We start from the raw sequence: 20,344 nt of genomic DNA, 5'->3' as shown, positions 1-20,344 counted from the left end.
GCCTTCCCCCAACTCATCTACGATGATATACGACCTCCTTCGACATGGTGAACACTCGATCCGACTTCGAGATGTCTCAATATATTCACTAGGACCTCGTCCCATGCAGGGATGGGGAGGAGCTTATCGTCCGCCTGGCTTTTCTCCGCTCCAAGAGAAATGCACCTAACCATGGTCCGAGTCTCCGCAGGGAACCCATTACGCCCCCCCGCAAGCGAGACTTTGATCCGCCCGCACCGGTAGCTTGAGGCATGTGCCGACGACGCAGCCCGTGCGGTGGAGCCTCATATCCGTGACGTCGAGCTCCAAGTCTGAGTCAACACCGATAGATGGCCCTACCATGGATGCGCCGAGGAGCGACATGCCCGTCGAGCGAGGGGAAGGGTGTGGCAAACATCAAAGGCCGAGGATGCCCTTAGCGCCCGCATCCTCGAGAAAGCGGCAAAGGGGGATGGCACACGCCCCTCGCAAAAGAGCGAAACCAGAAGGTTCATGCCATGGCCCCTCCCCACCCCTAAAGAGGAGGAGGAGGACGGTGATAGACCAGATAAGTCTGATAGTGAGCAGATCCGACTCGATCTATTTTGCATTTTCGACCGCTACTTTCGCGACAAAGATGGCAATGTCAATAGCAAGTGCAGACGTGGGTGAACTCCATAACTCTAGTATTTAGAACATGTCAATCTTTTATGGCCCGATGGCATGTATGATGAAGTAGTAACATGTCAGTTTTATATACTCCGATGGCATGTATGATGAAGTAGCTATATGAAGTGGCAGATCCACCATTGGGGTGAGCTGGGACGGCTGCCCCGGCTCTCCGACGATGGAGCAGGGTATCTTTCGTGCCTGGCGACCTTCGACACAGCGTAATGAAGCTCCATCGTCATTTACCGCCCCGGCAAACCTCAATTTCTGGTCCGCCACTGATTGTATGCCATTTGTGTGACCGAGATATATTACGTGAAATTATTTTACGTAATGTAACATTGTATAGATTTGAGGCTAATAAGGAACCTGATTGTGAACGTGAACATTTTATGGGTGACACGTCATTGTGTGCAAACACGTCTTAAAGTGTTTGCAAATATTCAGGACGAAAGATTAGCCATGTCTGACTATAAATGCTCCTACATATGTTTGATAGATATGTAAGCCATTGAAACATGGAAAATAAAAATGACTGTCGCCTGGTGAATGTTTGATGGATAGGGTGTATTTGTGACGTGTCCCAAAAAATAACCTCACAAATCTCTTGAAACGAAACGCCATACACCAAAAAATACTCTTGAAATGCACGAAGTGTGGATGCTTTATCGTTAAATAAAAGTGAACCTCCATAAATCATCTATTTTCTTTGGGAAAGGGTGCAAGGAGGATGAGAAGGGTGCTCTTAAGCAAACCATAGGAATTGAATTGGAAGCACTGAGTGAGAGGTACTTGGGTCTTCCAACAGTGGTTGGTAGATCGAAGGATGGTGTTTTCAAATATGTTAGGGAGAGTTCCTCGGGGAAAGTATCCGGTTGGACGGGGCAAGGTTTGTCCAAAGCTGCGCGTGAGGTACTTGTGAAATCGGGACTACAATCAACACCTACATTTACCATGAGCTGTTTTCAACTCACAAAGAAGATGTGCCGGAACCTGACTTCGATCTCGTGGAAATTCTGGCGGGGTGCAGCCCAAGGTGAAAGGAAAGTGCATTGGATCTTCTGGGAAAATGTGTCTCCCAAAGAGAGATGGGGGGATGGGTTTCAGAAATTTTGAAGCCTTAAACCAAGCGCCGTTGGCGAAGCAAGCGTGGCGAATTCTGCAATACCCCTCATCAATGTGTGCCCGGGTACTGAAGGCTAGATATTTTAGCGACTGCTCCATTATGAGTGCAACCTGCCCCATTATGAGTGCAACCTGCCCGGCCGGAGCGTCCTATACCTTTCAGAGTACTTCCTCCGTTTCTAAATATAAGTCTTTAAAGAGTTTTCATTAGTGAACTACATACGGATGTATATAGACATACTTTAAAATGTAGATTCATTCATTTTGTTCCGTATGTAGACTCATAATGAAATATCTTAAAAGACTTATATTTAAGAACGGAGGGAGTATTTTGCATGGGAGAGACTTGCTGGGAGAAGGGATCATCTGGCGGATTGGTGATGGAGCTTCGATCAGTATTCACCATGCGAACTGGATCCCTAGAGCGCGCAGCCCCAAACCTCTTGGACAAACCTTCATGCAAGGCACTGCCTGGGTATGTGATCTTATGAACACAGAGGGGACTGGCTGGGATGAAACAAAAGTTGACACAATGTTTATTGCTGATGATGCGCGTGATATAAAGCAAGTGTCCACTGGAGGGCCGGGGTGCAGCGACGTTCTTGCTTGGAATTTCATGAAATCTGGGCAATTCTCTGTGAGATCTGCTTACCACTTGTGCATGGCGCTGAAGAGGACTAAAACTGGACGGCCAGAGTCCTCCTCGTCAGTAAACAAGCACAAGAGTTGGCTGGCACTTTGGAATACAAATGCCCGTGGAAAGGCCAAGATACATTTGTGGCGCCTCGTTTAGAATGGTTTGGTAGTAGGCGTTGAGTTACTTAGGCGCAAGATCAAGCCAGGAGTATTTTGTTGGAATTTTCAGCTCCCGGGTGCCTAGGCACCCTCTATAAACAGTAAAATCAAAAGAAATAGAAAACAAAATAAGAAAAATCTGAAACTTTGCAGCATCAAAGATGATGAAAGTTTGTAGGTGTTTGCAAGTTTACATGCCAAAAAACTATTCGAGGAGCTCTACACACAGAAAATATTTCAATGCTTGAAGTTTTGAGCACTTTTTAGCTGTAACCTGAAACTTGTTTGTACATCTTTCTCTACATGATATTTTGACATGAAAACTTGTAAGAACCTACAAAGTTTGATTATCGTTGATGCTGCAAAGTTTCAGATTTTTTTGATTTGGTTTTCTATTTTTTGATTTTACTGTTCATAAAGGGTGTCTAGGCACCCGGAGCTATCACACGTTTCTCATTTTGTTGTGCTTGTGGAAGAGAAGAAACTGTGTAGCACCGTTTCTGGACCTGTCTGCATTCTGCTATGTTTTGGAAAGTGCTAAGTTTAGAGAAAGGGGCCTCGGTGGCGATCCCACCGATATTGGAGGGGCCTCCTAATGAGCTTGCGGTGTGGTTGATGCATTGGTTGGCCAATGCTTGCAAGCAGGAGAAAGAGCTGATGATTCAGGCGTTGTATGGTTTGTGGTTGGCGAGGAATGAGACAAGGGAAGGTAAGAATATTGCTGACCCTAAAACTGTTATTGAATCAGTGTTCGCTCATCTTCTGGAGTGGGCGTCAATTCACGAACGCCAGGAGAAGATCCATCAGCCAACACTTGATGTACGATGGTCTCCACCTGATCGTGGTTGGCTCAAGGTAAATGCGGACAGAGCACTGTCGAAGCTGAAAGATAGAGAGGCTGGCGGAGTGGCACTACGCGATCATGCTGGGGCGTTTAGGGGTGGTGGGTCCTGGTTTTTTCCGGGAGTATCTAACCCTGAACTTGCTGAGGCTATGGCCTGTCGCAACGGAGTGCAACTGACAGTCCAAAATGAAGCGACGAGAGTGCATGTGGAGCTGGATAATAAAGAAATTGTGACAATGTTAAATGACTCGGGGACCAATCTTTCAGTTCTAGGTCCAATCATCGAGGATGTTATGAAGATGCTGAATTCCTTTGCCGAGTCCAGAGTTACGTGGGTTAGGAGATGGGAGAATAAAATAGCCCATGTTTTAGCTAGAGAAGGGATTTCTCATGAAATGGATAGGATTTGGCTTCAGCAACCACCAGATTGTATTATTCAGGTTTTGTCACACGAGATCCCGTGTGGGAAAATTTAAATAAAAGAAGTGCATGATTCTAAAAAAAAAAGGCACCGGTAGATTTACCACTTTCACCCAAACACGAGAACATAGACAATTACATTGACCTCGTGAGAAATATAGGAGACCAGTCCATTGCTTGTGCACGAACCGAATCTGAATTATTCTTAAGCCCACGTGTATCTGCACTGAGGCTGAATTTATCCGAAGCCAAGAAATGACTCATCCCTTTCACTCTACGACCCAAATCTCCAATTAAACATCCACGGTGTGAACAATCACCGGGCTCCTAACATGCCGATCGCCGTCGGACCACACGACGGCCGCCGACACGAACTCGTTCGCCCCAGCCAACGCGCCGGAGACCGTCACGGTGAACGACAACCTCTGACCCAGCCGGCTGAACGCCAGCCTCCTCGGCGAAACTGCGACGCGGACGAGTTCTGGCCGCGAGCCGACGAGCTTGGCGACGTACACCGACCCGGGCACGCCGACGTTGGTGACCGTGCGCGGGAAGTGCGCGCTGAAGTTCCTCCCCGGCGCGGCGTGGACCGCCATGGTCGGGTAGTTGAGGTCGGCCGCGGTCCCTCTCCGGCCGGCGCGGCAGGGCGCGCCGTCGTCGGAGCTGGTGACGAGCCGGAGCTGCGTCGAGTTGTACCCCTCGGCGCACAGCATGCGCACGTAGTCGCCCTCGCGCGCGTCGTACACGAGCCCCGGGTCACGCGCCCGCGCCGGGTTAAGCTGCCCCGCGCCGTAGGTGAGCTCACCGCCGCCGCGGTTGCGTGACGAGTTCATCGGAGTCGCTGCACCCAAACGCCGGCGTCGCACAAGTGACTATGATGCGGATGGTGGCCATGAGAGAGCGGGTTAACTGGTTAAGAACTTGAGATTACCTGTGGTGATGAGAGCCGACATGATCATCGCCGGCGACCAGTCGGGGTGGAAGGACTTGACGTAGGCCGCGGCGCCGGTCGCGTGCGGGCACGCCATGGACGTTCCCGAGTCGATGCTGTACGCCACGCTCCTCCCGGACACTGGCGACAGTGGTGACCACGCCGCCAGGATGTCGATCCCCGGCGCCGACAGGTCAGGCTGCAGCGCAATCACCATACAAATGCATGAGCCCCAGATCTTCCATCCTCAACTATACAACTCATCCGTTTATTTACTGTGCATGGTTGAAGATCTGACAACCTTCAAGATCCCAGGAGTAATCATGTTTGGACCTGGAGAAGAGAAACTGGCCACGATGGGGGCTTGAGAATCGAAGTCTGACTCGCCGGCGAGGATGGTGCCCACAGGATTACTGAGGAACACAACACGATATTTCACCATTTCAGCACAGTAAAATGCATTTCTGTCTTCTGGGCTGATGAACACGTACGGGACGTACCGTGTTCTGTTGACGTAGGCCATGATTCTAGTGAACTGGGCCTGGCTAACCATGACGGCGGGGAGGGGCATCGAAAACGCGACGTCGGGCTGGTCGGTGACGATGACCGCGCCGGCAGCGCCGACGGTCACCGGCCCGCTGCCGTTGCTGGACAAGGCGCAGAGCAGGATCTTCCCCTTGTAATACAACCGTCCGGCCACGGCCAGCGATTCTGCTTCACAAGAACTGCATCAACAGTATACAAAGAACATCACGTAATAATTGTACAAATAAAAGTTTGTCTCTCTAGCTAAGTCTGCATTACCCATTGATTGGAAATGCAAATGGAGCATCCTTCAGCTCGGGGAAGATGTTGATGGCGGCCCCCTGTGTCACAAGAACATGGTAAAAAGTCCACCTCGCGCAAGACGATTTCTGAGTTTTCAGTGGGTGATGTCTCACTCACCACGATGGTCTTGCCGTTTCCCAGCACGAGCCTGTCGACGAGCCGGCGATCGGTGCTGCTGGCGGCGACGGACAGGATCCACGGCGCGACGTTGGAGACGCGCCCGCGGTCCAACCCGGAGTTCCCCGCCGCGGCCGACGTGAGCACCCCGCCCCTCATGGCGTGGAACGAGCCGATCGCGGACGCGTCCTCGAAGTACGGGACCGGCAGCCTGCTCCCAATGGAGAAGGAGATCACGTCGACGCCGTCGGCCACGGCGTCGTCGAACGCCGCCAGCATGTCGGCGTCGCTGCAGCCTTCGTCCCAGCAGACCTTGTAGACGGCGAGCCTGGCGCCCGGCACGGCGCCCCGGGCCGTGCCCGCGGCCAGGCCGCCGAGGCTGACGTTCCCCACCGCCCGGCCGGCCACCGTCGACGCCGTGTGCGTGCCGTGGCCGTGGGTGTCCACTGCCGACAGCCCGGCGGTGGACGATCCGTGGTTGTACGCGCGAGCACCAATGATCTTGCTGCGACACGCCGACAGCAGAGCACACGGTCAACTAGGAGCTATTACGCCGGCGCGCATGGCATGCAAGAAGAAATGGCGTACTTGTTGCAGGTGAAGTTAAGGCAGGCGCCCTTCCATCTGCCGGGCGGCGGCCCGAAGCCCTCGTCGGAGAAGGAGGGGGAGTCCGGCCACACGCCGGTGTCGAGCATGCCGATGATGACGTCTCCCTCGAGCTCGAGGCTTCGCTGTACCGTCTGAGGGAAGCCTAGGAAGTCCCATGATCTTGTCGTCAGAGGCTGGTGTGTCCTGCTTGGGAAGATCGACACGACACCCTCCATGCCTAGCAGGTAGTAAAAGCCGTGCAGTGCATTCGTCAGCAACATAAACTTAGCCCTTAATTAATTTCGGACACAATTAACATCAGTGCACTATCCATCTACTCTCTGCTTTCACATGCATCAAGTTCTTGATTCTGAAAATTGAAACGTCCATAGCTTTTCAATATGAAGTCCATTTTTTTGATAGGATTAAACCTTTGGGTTCCTGGTTACGATAGATACAAAACAAGACCAATATTGAACATATTTTGATAAATCAAATGTCAAAATTTGAAACTTGATAAAACATGGCAAAAAATGGCGCCTTTTGTTGTATTCTTATATGAACCTGAAAAGTTTGTGGATAACACTAGGTTCTATTTAGTTTTTTTATTTATGTTTTATCATATTCCAACATTTATTCGTACGCTTTAGACTTGTTTATAAAGTTGCATACTATGACTTCTTTTGAATTAGATTCATTACGTGCAACGATGTTCCATGGTGTGTCATAATTTCCATATAGTTTCAACTACTAATTTTATTGGAGTTCATTGGGTACCTTAGTGTATCATAATTTTACATTGTGTGTCAATGGGCGTCAAGCTGATGCATATGAAACTTGGTAAAACATGGCAGAAACCCAATTTTACAAATACGGTGTGATTCTGATGTCTGGCTTCGGGCGTTTTCCCTCCGTGCTGGGGATGTGTGATTCCCCTGCTTAAGGGTCCCCACCCTCTCTCCCCCTAGCTATTATGGTAGTTCGAGTGACTCCCCCCCAGCTATTGTGGTAGTTCGAGTGCCCCCCTCTCTCCTCCCCCTCCCCCTTTTTCTCTCTGTAACTGGCTACAAAATATATAGCAATATATGAAAATTCAGGTGGAGGGCTTTGTCCTTTCCGGTGATCTTAAAAAAAAATGTCCTTCGTTCTTATCAAGTTTCATTAGTTTTTTCATGTTCTATAGTGCATCACTTTTTATCACCATGTTTTGGAAAAAAAATTAAAGCCTGACAAAATATATTCAAGAGTGGTCTTGTGTTAAAGCCCATGTTGCAAGGAATACAAATATGCAAACGAAACATAAATTAGACTTTGATGCAAAAATGTAATAGATGACTTTGATGCAAAAATGTAATAGATTCAAAATAGGAAATCAACTGAAAAAGCACACGAGGGTGAAACTAGCATGCTATGATGAGTGGAGAATGCAATCTTTTGCGAAAGCATGCATTCATGGGATAAATGTGATTGATGTGCTGATAAATCACAACCCAATATTTCTCCCAATAATGACCAATACTAAACATATAACCAGAGAGTGGAGACAAGTATGCATGCACGAAAATCTCTAATAGGATTGACGACCAAATGTTACAATTTCTTTTATCCAAAATTAGAGCAGTATATTTGAAATCAACCCCATTTTTAGTGTGTCAACGATTGAACCTATGGACTATTAGAACAAGACCCAGTGGTAGTAAATAAATTTTTGAGAAACCCTAAAAGAGATAATTTACAGTATTATCCAAAGATTTTAACGAGGGACATTAAATGGTTTAAATTTGTTACCCTCGCCCTCGTTTCCAAGGCCCAAGTGCCGACAACATTAGCCAATTTTGGCCAAATGTTTCTTTACAATGTTGTTTTTAAATTCTGTTTGAATGGATATGTGATTCACCTTTCTATGGTAGCTCATAAACCATTTTCCAACTTAGGTTGTGTTGGTTAGTTATATTTTGGACGTGGTTCTTATTCTCCACGTGATCGTTCCACATCCTTAGCTCTCGAGGGAACAAGAGGATCATCCTAACATAAGTATCTAAAAAACCATATGACAAAGTTCATTGGTCTTTCATGAGAGTGTTATTTCTAAGAACGGTTTTGATAAAGGTCAGATCCATAGAATCATGCAACTTCTTTCTAGGGGACAAACTGCAATAATGTATATTGATGGGAGTCAATCATTTTTTTCTATAATGTTCATGGCCTTTGTCAAGGATACACCATTTACCCTTTTTATCTTTTTTAGAAAAGACAACCATGGGGCACAACAAATATGCAAAACATTATTGCAGTGTTTCCACAACAACTAAGTAAAACTAATCTTGTTATGTGGCCTAGTTCCTCTATGACAACTTATACCACCAAGTTCATGCATGCTCTTGTTTGTCAAGGACCACTTGGTCTAGTTTTCCAAGTAGTTTAGAAGGCTCATATTCCTCTTAGAAATCAAGGTTTTCCTATGGAAACAAATTTGGTGATGCTAAGATTGCCATCTAGCGAACATGTGAATGCTAATGTTGTGTGCTCTTTTTGCAGGGCGATGTACATGTTGACCATATTTTGTTTTGTAGGTCCTAACCCAATTCATGTGGAGTTGAGTGTGGTCGTGGTTGAAAGGAACACATAAGTTAGCACTGATTTCTAATATGACTAGACAACAAAAACACCTAGTTTGAATTTGGGGCCCAAACCTAGGTTATTTTTGGAATATTAGGAAGAAGTTTACTATTGTAGATTTGTTCCTTAATCATTTGCCTGTCTGTCTTTTCAGAATGGATCTCCACCCATCAATGCTCATGACATGCATGTGAATATCGTCGCAACTTCCTATATAGATTTTTTCCACTGCCTTTTGCATGCCGGTGTTCCTCCAAGCCCGTAATCAATTGAGGTCTCCAATTGGAATTGGATCACCCGATTATGACTGGGTCAACGATTTCTCAAAACTCTCTCATTCAATTCTTCTATCCTATACGCTATGCTTGCTAATTATAAGGCATCATAATTAATTGGGGTCTTTAATTTAGAATTGAATCACCCGATTTTGATCGGATCAACAATTTCTCAGAGCTCTCTCAGTCAATTCTTTTTAATACTATACGCTATGCTTCCTAATTTTTAAGGCATCTTAATTAGTTGAGGTCTTCAATTTAGAATTGGGTCATCCAATTTTGACTGGGTCAACTATTTCTCAAGGAGCTCTTCCATTCACTTCTTTTAGTTACCTATGTTCCCTAATTTCGAAACTATTTTATTCAGTTGAGGTTTCAATTTCGAATTTGGTTCATGATTTTAACCAGGCCAATGATTTTTTGACCAATCTGCAGCAACCAGCCTATAAAAATATATCAACCCGTGCATCCTCACACCACCTAGACAAAAACGTCATCGTATGATACCATAGCATCAATATAGTTGGTGTGAGGATTTCTCTTGATCCCATAGCATCAATATGACCAATATGCAGCAAGCGACACATACATATTTCCACATAAAATATATGTTGATTAGCGGATAACACATAACCATACCATGGAAGGCTCAGAAAATTAGCGCATTATAAATAAAAATAAAACACATTCCATCATCCCCCACCCACCAAACTAAATATTCCGTCAATTCCAAAATATAAGAGGTATTATTTTTTGGAAAGTCAATTTTCTTGAATTTGGACCAATTTTAGAGGAAAAAATTATATCGACATCCACAACATTAAACAAAAAAAGAATGGAAATTCATTTCATGATGAATCTAATCATACATATTTGATATTATGTATTTTGATATGCTCTATAAATTTGACTAAACTTAAATTTTTTACTTTATAAAAGAGTAATACATCTTTTATTTTAAAACAGAGTGAGTATTTTTTTAAACCCAACAACATCAACGACGCAGGAAAGCGCGTCCAACCCTTCTAGTAGAAGTGATGTCAGGATGCCAAGAGATGGAATGAACAGGAAAAAGATGAAAACAATTTGTTCAAGAAAAATAACAATCGAATGCTAACATGTCCGAAATCTTCTTAGTTATAGTGACTCGGTGAGCGTACTAGAGAGCTTTTCTTTCTCGTCTTTCGTGAGTCTTGCTGCAAATCCATTTAGGGTCCTCTGGTAGCTGTAGACGATCCTCTCGAGAGCGGAGCTGCAATCCATACGCATAGCACGATACAAGCTCGGTTACTTCGACCTTTTGTGCCGTTGTTGCAGTTCAGAAATGGGTTTTGTGACGTGTAACTTGACCAAGATTTTGGAAACAAGGATTTTATCCTGACCTGTGATCGAGGTGGAGGGCCCGGCTCAGCAGCTCGTGGTGGCCAACGGAGAAGCCGCCGGCCGTCTTCTCCCCCGCTGCTGGTGGATGCCCCATGTACACGATGTATACCTGCACGGGCACCACAGGATTCCATGTTCTTACGTGCGATTTGCCTGAAGAAAACCTAGTGCGCGTGTGATCCGACCTGTCTCTCGTCGCCGCCATCGCCGTTTCCGCTAATGTGATCAGAAGCATGCAGGCCGGTCACCATGAAGAAGAAGATGGCAGCGATGGCGGCCTTGATGGCCGGAGCGGCGCCGGCCATCGTGCGTGTGTGGGCGTTTGCCGTGCCCGTGCGTGAATGACGGCGCCGGGAGCGTGGTGCTTGTATAGTGCGTAAGGCATGGCAGCTTCGGATACGTCGACGGCAAGCGCTTGCCGTCCAGCTGGATCACTGGATTATGCTGCTACGTGATCGCCATATAGTCTCGCTTGCACCGGAGGGTTTCTTGGTGTCTTGTGGCGAATGAACGGTAAAACGGTGGATTGGTCCTTGGTGCGTACGCCCGGATGCTGTACTGGACCATGAAGTTAAATTTGCGATGTCTCGTCGTCGAGCGGAATGTTTTTTGAAGGAATTAAACGTTTTCAGGATATAAATGGATCGGACCCGGAAGAAGAACATATAATAAACTGAAAAGCCAGCCCTTGTTCTTATCAAAAATGGTATCTACTGTAAAGTCATATTAGCGTTCGCTCCGTACCTCTTTGTTCGCTGCGATCCTAGGGCACTCAACTAGGATTTCCTTACCCGTCGCCGGTCCTCCTCATCTCCTCTGGTCCTAGTACCATGAAGGTGTGATGGATCCAAGTCCTTGCCGGTGGGAGGGCTTCGTTCTTTATGTTTTTTTTTGAGTTTTGTTAGGGTTTATGCCATGCTCAGTGGGATGAGGCGGTGAGGGCTTTCTGGAGATGAAATAAGAGATTTTCTGCCTACCACTCGTCCCTGAGGTGCTTCTAGCATCGTTGGACGACGTGTGCGGGATTCGGTCAGCGTTTGTCTTGGTGGATCCTCTTGGATATTATCTTCGTTCCTTTGCGTATGTTTGTCTGCAGGTTGGATCCTTTCGATCCACAGTTCTCTTCATTGGAGCGGGACGCTCTTGTGGTGTGATGGTCCCATAGAGCCCTAGCATGACAATTTTTCGGTTGTCTAATACAACAAGGTTTTTCTGGTTCTGACGATGGATGGGCGATGATAGTGACGTGCCTTCGGCTTGCTCCAGTCTTTATAGTCGTCGCTAGGTGGTCTATGGACCTAGATGTAATTTTACTTGTGTTGTTTTTTATACTACCTTGATAGTTGATGAATAGATTGAAAGTTTTAACTCAAAAAATAATATCCACAACATATTATGTGGAAAGTTAAATGCCATAATACTAAGAATAACTGCTTGGAAGAGAGGATGGATAGTTAAAATGCTACAATACTAAGGATAACTGCTTGGAAGAGGATGGATAAGTGGCCTTTTTTGTGGAAGGAATGAATTCATTAATTATTCCAACTAAGGATAAATGCTTACAAGAGGATGGATTTTTGCTATTTTCTGGATTTTATGAAAATTGAAAAATATCATCATTTTTATAACAACAAGGTGACTGATCATTGTACCCATGTGAATCTAATAATTATACGGCCTCATGATTGAAATATTTTACAAAATACCCAGAAAGACAAGGAATTATGAGGTGGGGGCATCAAAATAGTTGAGCTGATTGCTTGCGAAGTTTTCAAAACTACGCATAGATGTTGGCACGGGACCAATATAATTATGATTGGATGATCTCTTTAGGGAGGTGCAAGCCCTCTACTCCTATAACTAAGCTGCTTTTGAACATTTCGTTTGCTTTCTGTTTTCCAGTGTTGCATTGCTGGCTATGATAGCCCTTTTGTGGTCTTTTGAGGCTAATGGATTTAGCCCATTTTGCTCCTCTAGATTATGCATCGCCGTTGAAGTGAACATATTTCATTTACGTTCTTGTAGTTGTAAGACATTGTGTGTGTCTCTCTCTCTCCCTCTCCCTCCCTCCCCCTCTCCCTCTATCTCTCTCTCTCTCACTCCCCCTCCCTCCCTCCCTCCCTCGCCCTCTCTCCCTCTCCCTCTCCCTCGACCTCTCTCCCTCTCCCTCGCCCTCTCACTCTCCCTCTCCCTATCTCTCTCTCTCCCTCCCCCCTCCATCCCTCCCAACTTTAAAAAAAAGCATTGTGTTGTTCCTTTAGTGTTAACCCTCATCAAGGGATACATAGCCAACAAATAGGCTAGGGGTGCCTCACAAAGCCCACACACCCTATGGCCCTCAGGCACTCAAAGCGCGAGTGTGGGTCCGATAGGAACCTCTCGTCTGACTTGTACTATATAACCTCCCCCAAAAAAACTCTAATTAAGAATTATTAAACAATTCATACAATATTCATCATTGGTACTGTTGTTCTGATGACAAACAAGCACCTCAAGCAATGCATCATCCATCTCATAATACCATGTATGTAAGTCATCTTTCCAGTTCCTTCAACCATGATGCTACAAAGAAAAACAATGGTGCACAATCAGAATTCTACACATGACAAGCACAACAACAATCACGTAAGCAAAAAATATCACATCTCAATTGAACAAATTCATTGTGTGCCAAACCATGTGACACATGTGATAAGCAATCCAAACAATTCAAAAATATTCATAGTGTGCCAAAAAAGCATGCATCATTCAGTATGTACATGGAAAGCACACAACAACAATCACATACACACTAATCATCACCATCTCACTTGAATAGCTCCACGGTGTATTAAATATCCAGTGCAAAAAATAGATCATGGTGTACCAAATTGCATCATAACTTAAATTGGCCTCATGGTGTACCAAATTTTTAGATAATCTGGCAATAAAGAGGTCCAACGTTAACTAATGATTGTGAAGAAGGGGAGCAACACATGAACATGAGCAAGTGAAGAAGTGGAACATAAGAGGGGAAGAAGGATAGCACGACTTGACAACAAGGGTGAGAAAGAGAGGCAGGGAAGAGGAAAAGGGAGAGGAGAGCTAAGAAGGAAGGGGGAGAAGGAGATGTAGGGAAGAGGAAAAAGGAGATGGAGGGAAGGGAAAGGAGATTGGGGTCAGGCCATACAAAGGACGAGGGGATGGCACGATATGAAGGGGGGATGGGTGGCAGAGGAAGATGTTAGGATGTGGATGGAGAGGAGTGTTGAGGCATAATTTATGCCTAAGTAATTTTGGTGATTGATGACAGTACCGTACATGACTAATCGTGTTTGTCAAGGTTTCAGGCAACATTCGTCAACGGCACAAGACGACACGACTCCTCTCTTCGGGAACGGAAGCATGGCGCTATCCTAGATTCTCTTCATTTTGAGTCATAGGAAAGCCGTACTATTAAGAGGGGATCCGTAGTGGAAATGTTTGGGTGGAATCTATCTTTGCACACGCACACCTCTATTTTCTCCCTTTCCTTTATCCTTGGAGCGGCCCTCGCCGTTTTGTTCTTTGCGTCTCGGCAAAATGGTCCCAGCGGTAGTACCGCTGGACTGCCAGCGGTAGTACCGCTGGCTAGCGGTAGTACCGCCCCTGGTCAGCGGTAGTACCGCCAGGCTGACGGTAGTACCGCCCTGGCTGGCGGTAGTACCGCCCCTGGTCAGCGGTAGTACCGCCAGGCTGACGGTAGTACCGCCCTGGCTGGCGGTAGTACCGCCCCTGGTCAGCGGTAGTACCGCCAGGCTGACGGTAGTACCGCCCTGGCTGGCGGTAGTACCGCCCCTGGTCAGCGGTAGTACCGCCAGGCTGACGGTAGTACCGCCCTGGCTGGCGGTAGTACCGCTCCAGGTGCCCTGTTCCACCTACCTAGCGGTAGTTCGTGGACGGACCCTTTTGCGAAGACTTTCTCGGCGGTAGTAGTACTTATGCACTACCAAGGACCAGCGGTAGTACCGCTGGTGCCAGCGGTAGTACCGCTGGTGCCAGCGGTAGTACCGCTGGAAGCCCCAGCGGTAGTACCGCTGCATACAGCGGTAGTACCGCCAGGCAGCGGTAGTACCGCTCCTTCCCAGCGGTAGTACCGCTGGATCTCGGGCAGAGAGTGGGAAAACGGTCTGAATTTTCCCCCCACTATATAAAGGGTTCTTCTAGCTGAGGAACCCTATCTCTTACCTCTCTAAGCTCCATTGTTGCTCCACAAGCTTAAAAGTGCCCGATCTCTCTCCCTAGCCAATCAAACTTGTTGATTCTTTAGGGATTGGTTGAGAAGGCCTAGATCCACACTTCCACCAAGAGAAAAGTTGATTCCCCCACCTATCCCTTGTAGATCTTGTTACTCTTGGGTGTTTGAGCATCCGAGACGGTTGAGGTCGCCTCGAAGCCACATTCCATTGTGGTGAAGCTTCGTGGTCTTGTTGGGAGCCTCCAAACTTTGTGTGGAGTTGCCCCAACCTTGTTTGTAAAGGTTCGGTCGCCGCCTTCAAGGGCACCTATAGTGGAATCACGGTACCTTGCATCGTGCGAGGGCGTGAGGAGAATACGGTGGCCTTAGTGGCTTTTTGGGGAGCATTGTGCCTCCACACCGCTCCAACGGAGACGTACTTCCTGTCAAAGGGAAGGAACTTCGGTAACACATCCTCGTCTCCATCGGTTCCACTTGTGGTTATCTCTAACCTTTACTTTGTATTTGCTTTTCCTTGTGACAATACCTTACTTGTCTTAATAGGTCTTGTTGATAGACTCTATAGGGGTCACCTCTTTGTCATATTATTTGTGAACCCGTATAGTGTTTACCTTAACTTGTTAAGATTAATTAAAAAGTGGTCGTTGTCTATTCACCCCCCCTCTAGCCAACCATATCGATCCTTTCAATTGGTATCAGAGCCACGTCTCTTTATTAAGGGTTTAACCACCCGAAGAGTATGGAAGGCGAAGAGGAAGTGAACCATGGGCAACCCGAGGGCATGGACTTGACTTCGGTCACAAGGGACGACTTGAATACGGCTATGGCAGCCCTCAAGACGTCCTTGACGAGCGAAGTCAAAACCATGCTTAAGGAATTAATTGATGGTCTTAAAAGTTCACCCGAACCGGCTTTAGTGGTTAAACCCACCATTTCCGATTCGGAGGCCAACTCCTCTAAGGAAGCGGCTAAAGGTATGCAACCTGCTTCACCTCACGAAAAGGATGGGACTGGAACACATGCCTCTGTTCCACCTCCCATGACTTATGGAGGACCCGTTCTCGCACCTCGTCTTAATCCTGTTGGTCCTCCTCCTAAACTTGTGAAAGGTGACTTTGCTAACTGGGTATTCTCTATTAAGTCTCATTTGAATCACAGCTCAACAAACTTGTGGAGAATTATCGAGCAAGGATATTACCCCCATGACCCAAGCAACCTCACTCCAAGAGAAGATGCAGACAATCAATATAATCACTCTGCGCTGTTTATCCTTCAGTCTGCTGTGCCACCTGAAGATCTTTCCCACTTACGTCCCTTCACATTGGCCAAGGATTGTTGGGAGCATATTATGGTGTTGTATAAGGGAAGCTCAAGTATTCAACGATCCAACTATGAAGTGATACTTGATTAGGCCGATGAGTTTGTGATGAAGGAAGAAGAGGACCCTCGTGATCTCTATCGGAGGGTGACTGCTATTGCTGTGGCACTAAAGGATCATGGAAGTAAGGATGTGGATGACACTTGGGTCAAACGCAAGTTTCTCAAAGCCATCATGCCTTTCAACAAAGCCATGTCATCTGTCATTCGTCAGCGGCCAGACTTTCACTCTTTGTCTTCCAGTGAAGTGTTGGATGAGTTTATTGCAATGTCAATCATGAACGAAACAGCCGACAATGCACTTGATCGTGTCCGATCAAAAACCACTTCACCCAAACTTGCGTTGAAAGCAAGAGTAATGCTTGAAGAAGAAGAAGAAGATGAGGAAGAGGAGAGCTGCCCGGAAGACACAAAGTATGCCTATCATGAGCACATGGCTCTTGCATCAAGGCAATTCTGGGGAAATAAGAGGAACTCAAGACCAACCTTCAACAAGAACAACTCAAGTGGTTTCAAACCCAAACAACGAGTAAGGACATGTTATAACTGTGGCAACGTGAGTCACTTCGTGGCAGAATGTCCATATGAGAAGAGAGAAGACAATGGAGGCAAGCTCATTCGCAAAGACAAAACCAAATCATTTCCAATCAAGAACAACTTTGTGAAGAAACCTCACCCAAAAGGAATGGTGGCCCTGGAGGAGTATCCTTCGGATGATGATGATGATGATGATACAGTGGCAACGGAAACTGTTGCTATAGCCACTACCCCTTTCCAGAAGGTGTCTCTCTTCAACGCCCCCAACGAGAACCACATCACCAAGTGCCTCATGGCAAAAGGTACCAATCAGGTAACTTCTATCATTAAGACCAACATTACTTCTGCTCCTTCATTGTTAAATTGTGTAGAAGATAGTGATGTTGGAGAACTTAATGAGCATGATCTTGATAAGTTTCTATGCACTATTAAGGGAGAAACCAAGAAGCATTTTGTTGCTCTCTTGGAACAACTGGGTGAGGCCACTGACCTTATTGAGTCTCATGAGGAGACCATCTCCGAGCTTCATGGACATAGTCGTGACTATGCCGATGAAATTGCCGAATTATCTAGTACTCTAGAAGAAGAGCGCACTCTTCGTTTGGTTCTTGAGGAGTCATATAACGATGACTGCACTAAAATGCAAAAGAAACTGGATCATGATGTTGTTCTTACTCGCATGCTTAAATCTGAAAAGTATGCTCTTGAGGTTGGCCGTGACAGACTCAAAGAAGAGTTTGACATACTTGACAAGGCCCACAAAGCCTTGAAAGGTGCTCATTTCGCTCTGAAAGAGTCTCATGATCAACTCCAAACAAAGCTTACCAAGGAGATCTCTACTTGTCCTCCCTTTGTGCTAATTGATAATACTTGTGCAACTAACCCTTGTTGTGAGCATGTTCATCTTGTGGAAGAAAATGCCAAGTTAAAGGAGAAACTTGAGAAGGGCCTTGTGTCATGCAGACAAGGTGAGAAGAGTCTGAACGATCTCTTGAGCACTCAAAAGGGTGTTGTAGGAAAGGAAGGAATTGGACTTACCTCCAAGTCAAAAGGTAAAAGAAAGAACAAGAGCAAACGATCTCTCACCCTCATGGACATCTTTGTCAAGGAGGGTGAGGGGACTCAGAAGGTGAACAGGAACAAGGTGGACTATGGGAACCTCAAGAAGGGCAAAGCCGCTCCTACTAACACAGCCGGCAAACTCAATTCCTCTTATGTGTTATGTTGTGCTAGTGATGGGCATGTTTATGCCAGATTTATTGGTCCCTACGATGAAGATATTGAATGGGCTATCTGGGTTCCTAAGACCCTTGTCTCTAACATGAAAGGACCCATTAAAAAATGGGTACCTAAAACCAAGCCTTGATCTATTGCAGGAGTTTGCTTCCGGTGGGGTGTCATGGTTGCTCGATAGTGGAGCAACAAATCATATGACCGGAAGCAAGGACTTAGTGGTGGATGTGCACCCTTCTCCATCTATGCCCACCCATGTCCAATTCGCTGATGCATCCTCGTCAAAGGTATTGGGATTTGGTAAGGTGGTCGTCTCTCAAGATTTGTCTATTGAGAAGGTCATGCTTGTTGAGTCTCTTGCCTACAATTTACTTTCCGTTCGTCAACTTGCAATCATGGGTTTTTCCACATTCTTTAATATTGACACTGTGGTCCTCCTAAGGAGCAAGACTCTTAAAGTAGCCTATGTTGGACATGTCGAAAATGGTCTCTATGTGGTAAACTTTTCAAAGCGACCCACTAAGACTGCGACATGTCTAATGGCTAAAGTTGACGTGGGCTGGCTTTGGCATCGCCGTTTAGCTCATGTCAATATGAGGTCTTTGCAAAGTCTTCTGACAGGGGACCATGTTCGTGGACTAACAAATGTGAGCTTTGCTAAAGATCGTGTTTGCAGTGCTTGCATTGAAGGAAAGATTCATGAAACTGCTCATCGTCCAATAACTCTTATCTACTCTAAGAGGCCATTGGAACTTCTTCACATGGATCTGTTTGGTCCTCCAACATTTGATAGTCTTGGAGGCAGAAAGTATTGCTTAGTCATTGTTGACGATTACTCAAGATATACCTGGGTATATTTCTTCAAAAGGAAGAGTGAAACTCAACAAACGGTCATCAACTTTGCCAATGAAGCGCAACGTCAACATGAATCAAAGATCTTGATGATTAGGAGTGACAACGGCACCGAGTTCAAGAACTATACCCTAGATGAGTTTCTAGGTGATGAGGGAATAAAGCACCAATATTCTGCACCATATACCCCTCAGCAAAACGGCGTGGCAGAAAGGAAGAACCGGACCTTGATAGACGCTGCAAGAACAATGATGGCAGAATTCAAATCTCCATACAACTTCTGGGCAGAGGCCATCAACACAGCATGTCATGCGTCCAATCGGCTCTACATCCGCAAAGGCTTGAACAAGACTCCGTATGAGATTCTAACTGGAAACAAACCCAATCTCAAGTACTTCCGGGTATTCGGTTGTAAGTGTTTCATTCTTAAAAAGGGAGCTCGGTTAGCTAAATTTGACTCTAGAGCACATGAGGGTATCTTTGTTGGTTATGCTACAAACTCTCATGCTTACCGTGTCCTCAACAAGTCCACCGGACTAATTGAGGAGACGTGTAACGTGGAGTTTGACGAAAATAATGGCTCCCAAGTGGAGCAAAGTGGTCTTTGTGATATAGGTGATGAAATTCCTCCCGAAGCCATAAGAAGAATGGGGATTGGTCAAATACTCCCCATTGAGGAACCCCTTATGGCCGAAGGAGAAGGACAATGCTCTACTCAAGTGGAGCCATCACCCCCACAAGCCCCACACGCTTCCGATGAACAAAGAGAAGACTCTCAACAAGTTGATCAAGCTCTCGGTCAAGATCAATTGCCTAACAATGGTGATATGCCCACTCAAGCACTACACCAAGACCTTGAACCAACACGAGATCAAGATCAAGAGCAACCACTAATACAAGATCAAACTAGTGAACCTGCTCAAGTCGAAGGACAAAGTGATCAGGAGACTGTCTCACAATTCCCTTCTGGAGATGCAACAACAGGCTCAAGACGCAAGGGCAAACAAAAGATACAAGTCGATGCTCCCTTGTTATCTAATGAAGAACTCTTGGAGCGTCGAGCAGCCAAGAATGCGAACAAGCTGAAAGTCAAGTCACATCTTATGAAGAATGTTCTTGGTAGTTTAAAAAGGGGAGTATCTACCCGTCAACAGCTTTGGAATTATTGTGAGCATCACGCGTTTGTCTCGTATTGTGAACCTCAACAGGTACAGGAAGCGCTCGATGATGAGGATTGGCTTATGGCCATGCATGAAGAACTTAACAACTTCGAGCGCAACCAAGTATGGGATCTAGTGCCACGACCAACGAAGGAACATAATGTCATCGGGACCAAATGGATATTCAAGAACAAGCAAGATGCAAATGGAATTGTGATTCGAAACAAGGCAAGATTGGTGGCTCAAGGCTACTCCCAAGTCGAGGGTATCGACTACGGTGAAACCTTTGCCCCTGTCGCTCGTCTAGAATCTATTCGCATGCTACTTGCTTTTGCTTCTCATCCTAACTTCAAATTACAGCAAATGGATGTGAAAAGTGCATTTCTTAATGGTCCT

At 46.1% G+C, this 20,344-nt stretch overlaps 1 protein-coding gene across 1 annotated transcript; it reads right to left on the bottom strand.

The window, feature by feature from the left end:
- Nucleotides 1-3,928: 3,928 nt before the first annotated feature.
- LOC123408264 (subtilisin-like protease SBT4.3) lies at nt 3,929-10,878 on the bottom strand. The gene is made up of 10 exons (XM_045101413.1): nt 10,759-10,878; nt 10,573-10,682; nt 10,351-10,442; nt 6,297-6,534; nt 5,709-6,213; nt 5,568-5,629; nt 5,264-5,488; nt 5,065-5,176; nt 4,764-4,962; nt 3,929-4,673 (listed from the first exon to the last, which is right to left on the bottom strand). Exons 1-10 carry the CDS (start codon nt 10,876-10,878, stop codon nt 4,126-4,128), a joined length of 2,211 nt encoding a protein of 736 aa, XP_044957348.1. The 3' UTR covers nt 3,929-4,125.
- Nucleotides 10,879-20,344: the final 9,466 nt, after the last annotated feature.

The sequence above is a fragment of the Hordeum vulgare genome, chromosome 7H, assembly GCF_904849725.1.
Source record: "Hordeum vulgare subsp. vulgare chromosome 7H, MorexV3_pseudomolecules_assembly, whole genome shotgun sequence".
In the NCBI taxonomy this organism is placed as follows: Eukaryota; Viridiplantae; Streptophyta; class Magnoliopsida; order Poales; family Poaceae; genus Hordeum; species Hordeum vulgare.
This window is presented reverse-complemented; position numbering and strand designations above follow the sequence as displayed.

Coding starts and splice junctions, on each gene's coding strand:
- LOC123408264 (XM_045101413.1), bottom strand. CDS start 10,878: ATGGCCGGCGCCGCTCCGGCCATCAAGGCCGCCATCGCTGCCATCTTC. Junction 6,214..6,296: donor CTTAACTTCACCTGCAACAA/GTACGCCATTTC, acceptor GGCGTGTCGCAG/CAAGATCATTGGTGCTCGCG. Junction 5,489..5,567: donor TTTGCATTTCCAATCAATGG/GTAATGCAGACT, acceptor CTGTTGATGCAG/TTCTTGTGAAGCAGAATCGC.